The following is a 16,926-nucleotide window of genomic DNA, read 5'->3' on the forward strand; positions in this document are numbered from 1 at the left end:
GTGCACAATACAATACAGCGCAATTTTGCCCATTCAAACCCAATTTTACCCAATAAAATCCACTGGCCTTTTTTTTTAAAGAAAATAAAAAGATCTAGATTTTTGACAACCCTGGTTATACTGGAATACATTTTGAGACAGCAATTTCGAAAATATGAAGAAACTGAATGGGATAACAAACCATCACTACTTACATACCTGGAGTGGATATTAACATGGCAGTAGCCCTCCACAATGCTCCTCGATGTCGAGCGGAGTCTTTGTCAGCACACGCTTTCCATACATCTTTGATAAGCCTCTGAATCAACTTCTCCCTCTCCTCCTCACTCTTGCCTTCTATGTCTGCCAGGAGACCAGCAACTTCTCCTGCGGAGCGACTGCGAAGACTCAGCGACGAAATAAAGCGAGAAGAATCGCTTTTGACGCAGTTAGGTCGCTTGTCTAACATGCTGCTCTGTAAAGTAATTGCACAAAATATTACAATTATTCAGGATGTTCACTTTAAACATTATTGTTTCACTTATTCTTATCAAATATATTATTAAGCACATGAAACATCATCTTGACAACCATCGGCGCAAATCTGTCTTCAACATTATATATATAAAGCGATGTTCAAAATATTTATGAAGTTGAAAAACACGCTATGGAGGATCAGGGGAGCAGAGTTGTCTTTTTCATTCGGAGGCGGGCAGAATTGAGACTTATTCTGGAGGGAGGAGAGGAGAGACTCGTATTGCGGTAGATAAATCTGATTTCTGAGGTGAACCTGTTCTATATTGTATATCAGGCGATGTAGATGAAGTAGTGGTACATATCAGTATTGCAAATCAGTGCCGTGAACACATTTTGAAATCTGAATACATATATATTTATAATTGGTATGTTTCTACTTACGCAAAAAATACATTTCAAATCGGATTATTTGGAGAAGGTGTGTGGGAGGGGGGGGGGGGGGTGAAGACAGTTCCCCAGTTCCAAAATTATTCTTTCTTTGATTTTATCCTTCTATTTTCATAGAATTTCTTTGACTTGATTGTAGAGTTTTCCCTACATACTAAAGTCAACTGGCCATTGTAATTTTCTTGTATGCTGTTTCCTAGGAAAGTAGTTATTACTGGAAGAATTTGATGAGGAGAAGTTTGTGCGATGGAAACAAACCACTATTTTCGAATAACGTGCTGTCTATACGTCCGACTTAAATAAACTTCAAAAGGAGGCACGGTGGTTCAGTGGTAGAGTGCTTACTTCTGATGCATGGGGTCCCTGGTTCGATCTCTGTCCAAGTAAGTTTGTGGTGGACAACATCGTGTCCGTGAGTTTCCTCTTAGTGCTCCCGTTTCCTCCACTTTTTCATTCCACCAATTCTTCCATCATCATTTACTTGCTTTAATCATCATCTACCTGAGCGTAACAGGCATAATTGTGGGACGTTAAACTCAAATATTTCGTTTCATTTCATTTTTAAATAAACTTCACGGATTCGAGGCCCAGTAACACTTCTCAATTTTCATAGTTACGAATTGAACAAAATCGTCTAATTGCTTGAATCGCTCAGTAGTAGAAAGGAGCTCATCTCTTAATTTTGTTTTGTTCACCCTGAGATAATATGAAAAACATTGTTTCTTCCAAATACGCTCTTTCTCTCCAACTTCAACTATTCCACTAGTTAATTCATCATCATACTTTATGTAACAAGGAATGCATCTAGCATACAGGGTGGTTCAGGAGGAATGTCACATAATTTGTGAGGTGATTCTACATGTGAAAATGAACCGGAAAAGTCCTATCAACGTGTGTCCCATTTTCGATCGTTGCCGAACTGGAGCGGGTTGAAGACTACACATATCCATGAATGATTATGAGGACAAGTGTGGTTATTACTTACCGAGATGTTATGTAGGCGCTGTGGTGGACAGACTAATGGTGGGACAGATGACTGATCCATCCTACAAGAGGTGTGGGGATTCTCCAACAGATGGCAGCACTGTGACGTCGCACCGAGGCAAAAGCTGCAAGCGTACCCAGTGTTGAATCAGGGTTGGATCAGTGAGCAGTCGTGAGGCCGTGTGCGTGTCGTGCTTGAGTGTTGTACCATTTCACTGTACCAGACAGGTATTCCAATATCTCAATAACACATTTCCTCAACAGTGGATTGGCCATGGCGGACCCATTAACTGGCCTCCCAGATCACCTAGCCCCAATAGATTTCTGTTAATGGGACTGGTTAAAGAGCGATGTGTATGCTACGAAGGATACACGCAAAGAACTTGTCGCTCGCATCACCGACGCTCTTGCATATACTAAAGCTCGCCGACATGATGTTCGACGTGTAACACAACACATCCTCCAACGCGTTGACAAGTGCACTAAGATAGGTGGGGGACGTTTTGAACACCTCTTCTACGATGGATCAGTCATCTGTCCCACCATTTTTCTATACACCATAGCGCCTACACACCGTTTCGGTAAGTAATATTCATACTTGTCTTCATAATCAATCATGGATGTGTGCAGTCTTCAACCCGCTCTACTCTAGTTCCGTAAGAATCGAAAATCGTACACACGTTGATAGAATTTTTTCGGTTTATTTTCACACGTAGAATCACCTCACAAATTATGTGACATTCCTCCTGAATCACCCTTTCATGTTGATAGGACTTTTTTGGTTTATATTCACACCAGGGGCGATTCGGAGCATTTGCCCCGGGGCGCAACTGTTTGGCAGCATGTAGGGGGCGCCATTTCGAGTCAAGATTAATGCTGACAAGTTTGGAAGGGTGTATGGACGATGATGCGATGGTTGGTGGAATGAAAGTGAGAGGAACTCTGAGCTGAAAAATGTTCTCGCAGCATATGATGAATTTATAACCACTTCCTCTAATTCAGAAGTCAAATCAGTTGCCAACTCTATATATATAACATTGAAAATCACTATATTTGTAATTCTAAAGCTCCTGAACCGTGGGAATGATCTCGATCAATTTTCTAACATGGATGAGGTTTGAGACTGGGCTGGTTTTAGGCTATTCACTTTGATGGTAAAACTGGGGGTGGGAAGAGGGAGTATGAAAAATAAATAAAAGTTAATAACTCCTGAACCATTCGACCGATCTGGATCAAATTTTTAACATAGATGAGGTTCAGGTCTGGGATCGTTTTTATGATTTAAATTTGACGGAACAACGTAGGGGAGGAGAAGGAGGGGATATATATATATATATATAAGATTCAATTTATATAAGACTGAAAGTGACTATATTTGTAACTTAATAACTCTTGAACTATCCGACCGATCTCAATCAAATTTTCAAGATACATGAGGTTCGGATTTGGAAACATTTTTGTAATTTCACTTTAATGCTAGATCCTAGGAGAGGGGAGAGGGACATATAAATAAAAACTAATAAAACTGAAAAACTTTTGAACCAACCAACCAATCTCGATTAAATTTTCAACATCTGTTTGGGTCGGACCTCGGTTGTTTTTTTATTGTTTCACTTTGACGAGCCAACGTAAGGGAGGGGGAGATATTGTAAAAAAAAAAAAAATAAAAATGACTGCTTTTGAGACTTCATCACTCTTGAACAACCCGACCGATCTCAATCAAATTTCCAACATACATGAGTTTAGGGGCAGGGATTACTTTAGGCTATTCAGTTTGATTATGCAACGTAGGGGAGGGGGAGAAAATTTTAAAAATGATCAAAATATTAGTGTTGAATCAATAATTTTCGGGATCGTTGAGAGAAACAGTGACACTTCTTATGCTGTTTCAATCCAAGTTCAGTCCTGATAGTTGGGGAGGGGAGGATACAGCGTAGGGGAGCGGGATAAACATTTAAAAATGATCGAAATGACTAATATTAGTGTCGAATCCATAGTTTTAGGAGTAGCTGAGAGTAACAGTGACAATTCTGATGCCGTGTGCCGCAGCACGAAAGATTGGGAGGGGGAGCTATATATAATGATCGAAAATGACCAATATTAGTGTCTAATCCATAGTTTTCGGGATCATTCAGATGAACAGTGACATTTCCAATCCGGTTTAAATCCAAAATCAGCCCCGACACATGGTGGAGCGGGAGAAAGAGATATATAAAAATGATCGAAAATGACCGATATTAGTGCTGAATCCATATTTTTGGGGGTCGCTGAGATGAATGGTGACACTTCCGATGCCATGGCCCGCATCATGGGGAGGGGGAAATATTATTTATATATATATATGGTCAAAAATGAACGATATTAGTGTTGAATCTATAGTTCTTGCGGTCGCCGAGATGAACAGTGACACTTCTGATGCTGTTTAAATCCATTTTCAGCCCCGGCACTTGGGGGATGAGGAGGGGTGACATACATTAAAATGATCGAAAATGAGCAATATCAGTGTTGAATCCATAATTTTCGGAGTCAGTAAGATGAACATTGATACTTACGATGTAGCGTAGATCCAAATTCAGCCATATAGCATACAAAGATGTGCATTTAAATTATTTATTTCAACCCAGCGAAGCGGGTAATATATGGTGGTAGTTATGAAATCAATCAAAGATCTGAAATTTGTAATTAATTTAGTATTTTGGGACTCAGTTTTGTATGAAATAAATGGAGTTTACAAAGAAATACAGAATAAGCAGTGTTTCTTTCAGAAAAAAATATTCCTTGGGGCACACTTAGTATTCGGAGGGGCACATATTATTTTCACAGGGTACTATTCTATTTATTATTACATTATAGACGTATTATTTTGGTCTCCTTCGGGGGTGCATACTCAGAGCTCCGGGGGAACAAATCTTGAGAATTTTGTTTTCAGTATAACAGAGTATTTTATTTTCGAAATGAATGAGCTTCAACAAAAGAACCGGTTTCAGAATTTATAAGTTTTAATAAATAATTTATAAGTTTTATAATTTATAAGTTTTAATAAATATTTAATATAAGAAAACGTAAACATTGCATAATATATCAGTTTGTGTTTCGATTAAACGATGAAATGACTTTTAATACTTCTCACTTTATACGCCTCTTAACAAATTTCAGTAAAAGTTATGAAAGGGAGAAAGATGTAAATTTAATATTTTTAAAAATATATACTTTAACCTAAGATTTGTTCCAATTCCTAGCATAAAGTATTTAGACTTGGGAGGAAGGGGGCGCCAGAAAAACTTCTTTGCCCCGGGCGCAGTATTTCGTAGATCCGGTCCTGATTCACACGTACAATCATCTCACAAATTATGTGACATTCTTCCTTCATTAAAACGAAATTAATTACTCATTCTTGGCGTGTCTCTGAATCAGGACAACTTAGACAAGAATCGGAATTTTGTCACCAACAGCCTCATTAAAAACTTTCACTTTATTTTACCTAGTATCTGTACTACTTGTGCTAAGAGGCATCACACAGTAGTCACTGTTATATTTGTTTCGCACTTCGCAACATTCATTGTACATAATTTCAAGTCCGGTCGCTTTATAACGTGAAGTTTTCTATCAAACTTAAATGTTTACAGTGTATTATACCTCATTCTAATTTTGTCAATATACTCGTTTTTCGAATGTTCTTCGATTGGATTTGAATTTAACGTCCTGTCTAGCAGTAAGGCTATATGAGACCTGGACCTACAGCTAAATGTGGGATCCGAACCACTTCGGCGCGAATCTAACCCGGTTCTCCCACGCCAAAGGGGTGTACACTATGCACATAGTCATGACGGAGCTCTTGAACGTTCTTTTAGAATAAATTCGGCTGGCAAATAAGTTTATATTGGTAATTAAAAGTTCACTTGAATAATATTCCTTTCATATGTCTTTTAAGCCTATATTTCAAGTGCTTCCCGCGGCCACTTTCTTCACGGTTTAGGCTTAAGTTTTTTTATGCAGGTTTTAACATGTGTTTTGTAAATACAGTGGCGTATATATCAACATTTTTTTTTTTTAAATATAGTATAATTTGGTTAGTACACTAACATCTAAATCACACCTGTTCCTTGTATTTTATTTAGGAATTTTATTTCGTTATCATCAACGTTGTAAATAATTATGTTGAAATCTCTGCATGTATAATGTTGCCAAATTAAATAGTTGCCGATTTGACAACACAGTATATACACAAGGATTTCAATATTTATCGGCTGGAAGACATAATTATGTGCAACGTAGAAAGTTACAGGACAAGACTCCTAAAAAATATACAATAATTAGATTATATTTTATTGTTAGTGAACTAATCAAAATACTCTATATAGAAAAACGTGTATATACACACCACTGTAGTTACAAAACTATATGAAATTTGCATAGAAGAAAGTCTTGAGTCTTAGCCCTGACGACAAGTATCACCGGGAAGCACTTGAAATATAGGCAAAACAACACAAAATGAACGGAGGAAAACAACCGATCTAAACTAAAATTTTTACACACCAAATCCTCTGTAGGTGCGAATTTAATAATACACTGAGAGTGAAAAAGTAAATTACTGGACAGGGCCTCTCCCGCCACTGGATCTTTGGTGTACCGTGCCGATGCATTAACCACTACGCTACCCAGTCCGCTTCCAGGACAACCATACTGGTAGTATACTTAGTGTACTATTCTGGGTGCGGACTGGGTAGCGTAATGGTTAACGCATCGGCACAGTACGCCGATGATTCAGGGTTCAAAGTCCGGTCCCGTCATGCAGTTTTTTATTCTTAGTATATTACATGAAAGGAACATTCAGGTGACGTTTTTGATTATTCTTATAATGTGTTCCGTATGCTTAATAAGTGATTATAACCTTATGTTGACTCAAGATTCAATATTTTTCTTAACGGTCTTCACTACAGCGAAATTAAACTACTGCTAATTTGAGAGTTTTTCTGTAATACCTTTAAAACATATAAAAATAATCGACAAGCAGAAACGTAGTGAACTAGACAACACGAATTTACATGTGATACCTTTACCACAATTCACCTATCTGCTTTTGATATTCCGCTATTTACAGAACCAGCAAAAAACATGCTAAATCTATCTACAGTTGCAAATCGAAAGCAGACAGATGAGTTGTAATAACGGTATCACATGCAAAATCGTGTTGTCTAGTTCACTACATTACTGATTTTCGAATATTTTTATTTGTTTTGAAGATATTACAGAAGAGCTCTAAAATTAGTGGTTGTTTAATTTCGCTGTAGTGAAGACCCTTAAGAAGAAGGCACATATTAACGTTATACAATGTGAATCCACTAAAGCCTGATTTTAATTTTAGACGTTTGATTTATGAAGGTAACATTGTCACTATTCAAATATATCAAGCACATCACGGATGAGTAACTTCTTTCATCATTAATTTACATATTCATCATTCTTACTTTTAGCCTAGCCCAGTGGTTCTCAACCGATGTGTCGCGACACACTAGTATGTCACGCAGTCTCCTAAGGTATGTCGCGAAATTTCAGAATTTGAAAATCATGAGGAATTTAATAAAATCTTCAGTTTAAAATTATTAGTTAAAATCGAGACAGACTGTGCCAATCAACACCTTCAGCGGTATCAATCATGCTAAGTGGTATATAGAGTCATTATAAAAAATAATTGGTTTCACTATTATAATAAATAATAATAATAATAATAATAATAATAATAATAATAATAATAATAATAATAATAATAATAATAATAATAAATAATAATAATAATATCAAACAAATGTGTCGCGATGTCTTGGACTTCAGTAAAGTGAGCCGTCAGTTAAAAAAGGTTGAGAACCACCGGCCTAGCCCATAAAAGTGGAACATCAAAGTTCAAAACTTACAACTGTACAATACAAATACTGTTTGCGAAGATGTGATTACAAATTCTAGAGTCGTAACCAACCTCAAAAGACTATTCTAAATTGTATATTGTATATACATAAATGTACTTACACTCAAAGGAGCCGACTGGACATTTAATCCAGTAAACTGGAAGACACTTTCTGTGGCGAGGGCAAGGCCAGAGTGATGACACAGATTGGAACTTGGGAGATGATTCAAATAGTCTTGCAAGTGAGAACGAGTTGCATGAGGAGCCCATTTCATAGCTTCTTGAACTATGCCTTGACATCTGGCAGCGAAGTCACGGACTATGTTCTAATCAATAACAAACAAGAAATACAAAACGTCAGCATTGGCAAAAGGAATTATTTTGTTATGTTACCAACATTAATCACTAAAGGCAAGATTATCAAGCATTGTCATCACGATTATCCTCGCAAACAGGCATATATTCGTAAATAATATATGTTTCAATAAGAATCTATACTTACTTTTTCAGCAGATTCAAAAAATGTTTGCAGATGTTCTATCATACTTATTAATATTGCATTACAAAAATTATACATAAAATATAATAAAATACATAAAAATTATACATAAAAAATAAATACATGAGCTTTAGATAACGAATCATGGTTTTGTATTTCAAAAAGGAAAATAGATGCATGTACGTAATTTTCTTAACAGTCTAAGTAAAAGTGGGGAAAAAAAGGTACAATTAATTGTATAATTTAGGCATATAGGTTAATTTGCAAGTGCTGCAAACATAGTATGAGCATTAACATGATAGTTTCAAGACGTAGCGAGAAAACATATTTATTATGCTATTATAGACACTAACACTAAATACTCGTATTGTAGAATACACTCTTAAACTTGTACGTCAGATGGTTAATGACTGACAACCGTTTCGAATATTCTATAGAAAAAAAGGTGCAAGGTATTTATCCATACAAAAGTTCTATGCCAGCGAATTCCTTCTTAAATAATGAAACTGTACCAAAATTCATTATTTAAAAATATCCAGAGAGCTCAGTAATAGAGCGTGCTGGGGTTTCTGGTTCGAATCGAGCTCTCGTGAAATGGATCTGGTAGTGGACAAACACTGTGTGCGTTAGTTTCTCGGAATTCTCCAGTTTCTTCCACTTTTTTCATTGCATCATTTTATTTATTATAATCAACACCCGTCTACCTTAGCCTCGGGGCATATTCATGGGGTGTTAAATTTAAAAAGCCCATCCAGAGTAAAAGGGAATATTGACACAAAAATACTGTAAAACGTAAAAATGCCTGGGTCAGTGCAATGAAAACGATTTATCCTACAACTCATCCTTACCCTACATAGCAAAGAATCAGTCAATGGGCACACTACAAAGGAAGGGTAAGTTTTCCTGAAGTAATACTGTTACTGTACCCATTCTTTTTCTCATGCAAACATTAGCTTCAGTTCATTAAATACGAGCTTCATTATCAGATTGTAACATATCCGGTTTGATAGAAAGATTACACAATGTCCCAACCTGAATTCTTGTAGGACAGTCCCGCCTTATGGGAGGGGACCATCATCATTATATATAAACTATGGCGGTCATGCACTTTCTGCCCTTACAATACGGACACCACCTTATTTTTCTTGCTTACTTGCTCCCATTTTCGTTTAAACAACAGATGATTGTAACTCCCCTTTCTCCAAATGAATCATAACAACCATAATACTAATGTTGCCCACTATATGGCATAGGTATTAATATCGAGTGATATGGATATCACTTATTCTAATTATCCCTTTCTACAATTACATAGATAGGCCGTTTCCAATTGAGTGTTCCAAGTAAAAATAATCGTTTTGAAAAATACACACAGTAGAAAATCTAGATAATACAGTGTGTGTTTTCAAAAGAGAAATCCAATGAATTTTATAGAATTTCGGATATTTAATTGTCCCATCCTTTTTGTAAATAACATGTTCTATTTAGTTAGGATCACAACATTTATAATTCAAATGGATCGTATGTGAAAATAACTGAATTCCTTACCTCTCTTGCATCTAAGGTATCTATCAACTGAAGAGTGTAGGGAGTATTGGGGATTTCAAGGGTGGGATTTTCTTCATTTGGATCTAATTCCAATGAGTAGGATAGAACTTGTAAAATATCCAACATACTCCACAAAACACGACAATTCCATAGCAAATGAGGGAACCTGAAAAATACAAGAAGCGCTACTATCAATATAATTCACAATCACCTTTGAACGTCGAACCAATTAATATTGCGTCCTGTCTCCTTCACGTGTTTAATAATGGCATTTCTTTCTCTTTCCAATCTCACACAATCTTTGCGTTGTAAAAACGTTGCCTCTTTCAGTGATTTGTTTTTTGTAGTTCAAATAGATCTCAGTAAAGTTTGAATGATCAATGGCATAATTACGTATTTTAAATAATTAACAAAGTAAAGAATAACTGTATCCTATATATGTATATATATAAAAAAAACTCTGTATATTTATAGATGCACATAGCTACACTCCATTATTTAAATTGAAGAGATAAAACATACCCGGAATTCCCTATCTTACAGTACACAACCTACATCCCAAAGATCGCTCTTCTACTATAGTACAGAAGAACTGTATTGAAGCGTAACGTGATTCTTTTTGAGGTGTGATTTAGAGAGGCGTTAATGACAATTTCGTTTATGGTAGTTTGTCCCGTATAACTGTTATTTTATCTATATTCTAATTTTGAAGCTACATGTTATTAATAATTCTCAAGTAAATATGCTTTGAGGAAAGAGGAAAGGAATCAAAATTCAGCTCCGCTCTCTGTTCACAAACCATAATTTGTACCACTAATGAAACGACCATTTTTTACCTCGGAAATTATACAGAATTAGGGAAATTCTTCACTGAGGATATTATTTGTGTTTAGCGTCATATTTCAGCACCGAGGTTACATGATATGGATCTGCAGTTAAAGACGGAATCCGTGCATTCAATGCCTTCTGCCGGGACCATGTGAACCAAAGGTACACATACTAGTCATTAAACCAGCCGGGAGGGAGATTCTCCATTAAAGATGAGGCAATATCTAAATACACTTGTTCCGCAGACATAGAAAATAATAAAGAAAACTTATTCTTGTATTCCTGTGCGTGGTTGACCTCCTTCTACTCAAGGCTCTTGTCTGGGTGGCTTTCTGAGCATTGACCTCCCGGTACAATATTTAGGACATCGGAGAAGGATGCTATTGCGTTTCTATTAACAGACACAACATCTTTCCTTTGCATATGGCAAATAAAAAAGTTCTTACATATATACAGGATGTAACAGAAAAGTACGGCAAAATTTTAGGGGTTGTTTCCTTATGGGTAGACAAGTAAAAGCGTTCATACGACCACAGGTTGAGAAATGCATCGTTACAAAGTCACGGCCATTGAGCCGCCTAACGATGTGAAACTCACGTTGCACAATATGCGGACGTCCCTCAATATGACTCAATTTAGCTTAATTAGAGCTGAGCTATTGAGGTTTAAATTGAGTCACATTGAGAGGCGTCCACAATGTGACTATTTCACACTGTCAGGCGGCTCAATGGTCGTAACTCTGTAACGATGCATTTCCCGACATATGGTCATATGAACTTTTTCACTTGTCTACCCATAAGGAATCCACCACTGAAATTTTGCTGTACTATATGTGACGCAGCTATATGTGACGTGGACCTCTGATTAACGTGGAACCCGAACCACATGAGCTCCCGCCGAGAATCGAACCCGAGTCTCCCACAAGAAAGGCGCGTACGCTAACCGCTTAGCCACGAGTGAGCTCTAAAACGTCGATTTGAATGCGGAGAAAAAGCTATTCCTATTTCTTCCTCCCTCCCACCTTAAGAAGCGGAGTTCTAGAAAACGCTGGCATACTTATCCGATTATTTTTCACGAGAAGTTTGTATACCGAGTTTCATCTTTCTAAATTAAGGAGCTCCTGAGATACTCTATATTTGGCCCCTTGAAATTCTCAATCCCCCTCTCCCCCTTATCGAGGTAGGTACTAACTACACCGTGTTTCAAAAAGAATGATCCGATTTTGGACGCTAATAATTACGGAACATGGGACGTGCCAGCAAGGAAATGAGTGTTGTTTGAATGGGCGTGGCCTAGAGTTTCAGAAAATCGTCGTTAGATGTCAGTCAATGTGTCTTCTCAGTTTGCAGTCAGCCAGAAGAAAGATGGCGTTCACTCAACACAAGGCGTTTTGTGTGCTGCAGTTTGCAAAGACTGAATCAGTGATTTCGATTCAGCGTGTTTTTCCTCGGGTTTTGGCATTGATTCGCCTGCACGCAAAAGCATTCGTCATTGGTATCGTCAATTTGAAAAGACAGGGTGCTTGTGGAGGAGTAAGAGTCCAGGTCGATCTCTTGTATAAAGTTAATGATGAATCTAGCTATCGTCTAGATGTTGTTCGTGCTGCTTCTGGTGGACACATAGAGCATTTGTAATAGCATAGCTAAAACTTGAAGACTTATATGAGGACTTCTAAAATCAGGTCGTTTTTCTTGAAACACCCTATATACTAAAAAAAAATCAAACAGTTCAGCCGTTTCCCGTGAACCACACAAAAGATTACTTTCATTTTTACATACATTAAAAAGTTTTCACACCTAAAGCTATTTTTCGAATATACTCTAATAAGAAGAATCTGTCATTTATCATACCTGTCTACTAGTCCTGAGAGGTATTTATCAGCCAAACGACGAATCTGTTTGTGGATGTGGTTGAAATTGACCAGAAGAAACTGCGCATGACTCTCCAGCTCTTTTTCTCTCGCTTCATCTTTTGGTTTGTTAGACATCACATCCAGAAAGTGAACGAAAACTCTGTCACCAACGCTGCAAAAAGAAAACAGATGGATACACAAAGAAATTGACTCTTGATGTGATGCAGTGAGAGCTTAGGTTTCCAAGAAAATAAACATAACAACGTATGTTCAAAAAAAAAAAAAAGAAAAGAAAAAGAAAAAGAAAAAGAAAAAAAGAAAAAGAAAAAAAAAGAAAAAAATAATTACCACGATAGAAAGAAACATGTTAAAATATTTTACAATTACATCCACCTGATCTGATCCGTGAAAGCAATTTTATTTTAGCCTTTGCTTCCCGGTCCATCCGCAGTGCAAGAGGTTTTTTTTTTTTTTTTTTTTTAGACTACCAGCTTACGTGTTTTAGAATGTAAAAATGATAGTCGACAACTGAAGAACTTCATACTTCACTTCAGGGGAGCACGGTGGCTCAGTGGCAGAGCGCTTGCCTCTGGTGCGTGGGGTCTCTGGTTTGATACCCGACCAAGTAAGTTTGCGGTGGACAACATCGTGAGTAGTAATTGCGGGACTTGAGGCCATTTTGGACTTTGACCCCGACCTTTGTGACGTCATAGGTCAAAGGTCAATGACCTTGGCCCGGGGTCAATGACCTAGGGGTACCTAGGACCACCCCCTCTAAATTTTGACAGGGGTACCATGGCCCACCCCCTAAATTTTGGCAGGGGTACATAGGACCACCCTCTTAAATTTTGGAAATTGCCAAATCTAAAAATTTGGTATGGTAGCCTAGGACCCTAGTATGTACCTCTATTAGTATTGGGTGTCTATGTCGTTCCCTTTCATGGGTAAAAAATTGCCAAAAATTCAAATTTCGGGGGTTTTTGACCTAATTTATCCCCTTTGATGAGGTATTATTACCCTATATAGTTATATGGGCGTATACAGGGGTCCATTACCTTTCATAAGATATGGGTACATTAATGCAACCCTTTAAATTTTTGGGAGGGGTACTTTGGCCCACCCCTTAAATTTTGGAAATTGACCAATTTAAACATTGAGTATTGTAGTACAGGACCCTAATATGTATTATGATAAATTTGGGTGGTCCACCTCGTTCCCTTCTAGGGGTGCAAAATTGCCAAAAATATAAACGTAAGCAATACGTTATACCACGTGTTTGGTTTTTGGTCGATTTTATCCCCTTTGATGAGGTGTTATTATCCTATATAGTTATATGGTCATGTATAGGGGTCCATTCCCTTTCATAAGATATGGGTATATTTGTGCACCCTTTAAAAATTTGGGAGGGGTACCTTGGCCCACCCCTTAAATTTTAGAAATTGCCCAATTTAAACATTTGGTATTATAGTACTGGACCTTAATATGTATTATGATAAATTTGGGTGGTCCACCTCGTTCCCTTTTAGGGGTAATACGTTATACCACGTGTTTGGTTTTTGGTCGATTTTATCCCCTTTGATGAGGTGTTATTATCCTATATAGTTATATGGTCATGTATAGGGGTCCATTCCCTTTCATAAGATATGGGTATATTTGTGCACCCCTTTAAAAATTTGGGAGGGGTACCTTGGCCCACCCCTTAAATTTTAGAAATTGCCCAATTTAAACATTTGGTATTATAGTACTGGACCTTAATATGTATTATGATAAATTTGGGTGGTCCACCTCGTTCCCTTTTAGGGGTAATACGTTATACCACGTGTTTGGTTTTTGGTTGATTTTATCCCCTTTGATGAGGTGTTATTATCCTACATAGTTATATGGTCATGTATAGGGGTCCATTCCCTTTCATAAGATATGGGTATATTTGTGCACCCCTTTAAAAATTTGGGAGGGGTACCTTGGCCCACCCCTTAAATTTTAGAAATTGCCCAATTTAAACATTTGGTATTATAGTACTGGACCTTAATATGTATTATGATAAATTTGGGTGGTCCACCTCGTTCCCTTTTAGGGGTACAAAATTGCCAAAATATAAACGTAAGCAATACGTTGTACCACGTGTTTGGTTTTTGGTCGATTTTATCCCCTTTGATGAGGTCCTATTACCTTATATGGTTATATGGTTATGTACAGGGGTTTATTTCCTATCATAAGACATAGGTACATTTGTGCACCCCTTTAAAAATTTGGGAGGGGTACCTTGGCCCACCCCTTAAATTTTAGAAATTGCCCATTTTACACATTTGGTATGATAGTATAGGACCCTAATATATATTACTATAAATTTGGGTGGTCCACCTCGTTCCCTTTCATGGGTACGAAATTGCCAAATTTTTAGCACAACCACATGTTTCGTTTTTGATCTAATTTATTCCCTTGGATGAGGTCCTATTACCTTATATGGTTATATGGTCATGTATAAGGGTCAATTTCCTATCATAAGACATAGGTACATTTGTACACCCCCCGGGAGGGGTACCTTGGCCCACCCCTTTAATTTTGGAAATTGCCCAGTTTAAACATTTGGTATAATAGTATAGGACCCTAATATAAATTTGGGTGGTCCACCTCGTTCCGTTTTAGGGGTACGAAATTGCCAAATTTTAGTACAACCACGTGTTTCGTTTTTGACCTAATTTATTCCCTTGGGTGAGGTCCTATTACCTTATATGATTATATGGTCATGTATAGGGGTCCATTTCCTATCATAAGACATAGGTACATTGATGCACCCCGGGAGGGGTACCATAGCCAATCCCTTAAATTTTGGAAATTTTCCAATTTAAGCATTCGGTATTATAGTACATGACCTCAATATGTATCATGATAAATTTGGGTGGTCCACCTTATTCCCTTTCATGGGTAAAAAAAATGCCAAAATATAAACATAAGCAATATGTTGTACCATGTATTTGGTTTTTGGCCCAATTTCTCCCCTTTGATGAGGTTTTATTACCTTATATGGTTATATGGTCATGTATATAGGTTCATTTCCTATCATAAGACATGGGTACATTGATGCACCCTTTAAAAATTTGGGAGGGGTATCTTGGCTCATGCACTCAGTTTTAGAAATTGTTTAATATAAGCATTTGGTATCTTCGTACAGGTCTTCAATATGTACCACTATAAATTTGGATGGTCCACCTCGTTCCCTTTTATGGGTAAAGAACTACCAAAAATCAAATTTCGGAGGTTATTGACACCTATTTAACACGTTATATGGTTTATTACCTTTATATGTTTATGTTCCCTTTTAAATTTCGGAATTATCAAATAACAAAATTCGGTAAACGTTTTCTAGGACCCATTGGTATTCCTCTTATGGCCAAATATTCAAAATTTAAAGGTTATTGACCGGCTTTATTATTGAATAAGTACAGGATTTATTACTTTTTTCATAAGACACAGGTGTGTTTGTGTACCAAATTTAAATTTTGGGAGGGGTACATTTCTTATTGTCATATCAATAATTGGTAATTGTTCTTAGAATTGGGTGGTATCTCTTTCTTTGGGTAAATCATTGTGAAATATTAGTATGATCACGTGATCAGTTATTGACCTATGATGGGATTAGGAGTCCAGGACATTGGTACATTTAAACTTTGTAGGATAATTTGAGAATGCGTCATTGGTTTTGATTATTACAGCCAAATATAAACGTAAGCAATACGATGTACCATGTGATTGACCTTGATGAGGTAGTGTACAGGGATACATAGCTAACCTTATTGAATCTTATGACTCATAGTCTTAAGGAAATACATGCTACAACACTGGCAAAGTTATTGTTGATGCAATTTGATTGGTTAATCACTATCTTTCGTGCAATCTGATTGGCTGATCACTATCTTTCGTGCAATTTGATTGGTTGCTGATTTTCAAATCTTTGCTGCATTCAGTTTTAAATTTTGTTTAACATTTAAAAATCTTGGTTTCGTTTAACATTTTCAACTCACTGATAAATATGATCAAAACCATTTAATTGTTAATCGAATAGTTAAAAACCGGATAGTTTGACGGTTAACCGTGAAACGTAAAATTTTTTTAGTTTGAAAATTTTTTGTTTGAAAGTTTTCGTTTGAAAACTCTTGTTTCAAATTTGTGTTTGAATTTTTTTGTTTCAGAATTTTGTTTGAGATTTGTCTCAAAATTTTTTTGTTTGAAAATTTTTAATTTTTTGTTGCAAAATTTTGTTTGAAAATTTTTTGTTTAAAATTTTTTGTTCGAATTTTTGTTTTTAAATATTTCGTTTCCAAATTTTTTGTTTCGAATTTTTTTCAAAATTTTGTTTGAAAATTTTTTCGTTTCAAAATTTTGTTTGAATTTTTTGTTTCAAAGTTTCGT

At 36.6% G+C, this 16,926-nt stretch overlaps 1 protein-coding gene across 1 annotated transcript in view; it reads right to left on the reverse strand.

The window, feature by feature from the left end:
* Pi4KIIIalpha (phosphatidylinositol 4-kinase III alpha) overlaps positions 1–16,926 on the reverse strand; it is a 140,500-nt gene that overhangs the window by 51,892 nt on the left and 71,682 nt on the right. Inside the window, exons 19-22 of the mRNA XM_081767994.1 lie at positions 12,515–12,688; positions 9,837–10,002; positions 7,912–8,115; positions 199–454 (exon numbers count right to left, since the gene is read on the reverse strand). Coding sequence (XP_081624120.1) covers positions 199–454; positions 7,912–8,115; positions 9,837–10,002; positions 12,515–12,688 — 800 coding nt within the window. The remainder of the gene's footprint in view (positions 1–198; positions 455–7,911; positions 8,116–9,836; positions 10,003–12,514; positions 12,689–16,926) is intronic.

This window comes from Thermobia domestica, chromosome 8, assembly GCF_964235325.1.
Source record: "Thermobia domestica chromosome 8, izTheDome1.hap1.1, whole genome shotgun sequence".
Lineage (NCBI taxonomy): Eukaryota > Metazoa > Arthropoda > Insecta > Zygentoma > Lepismatidae > Thermobia > Thermobia domestica.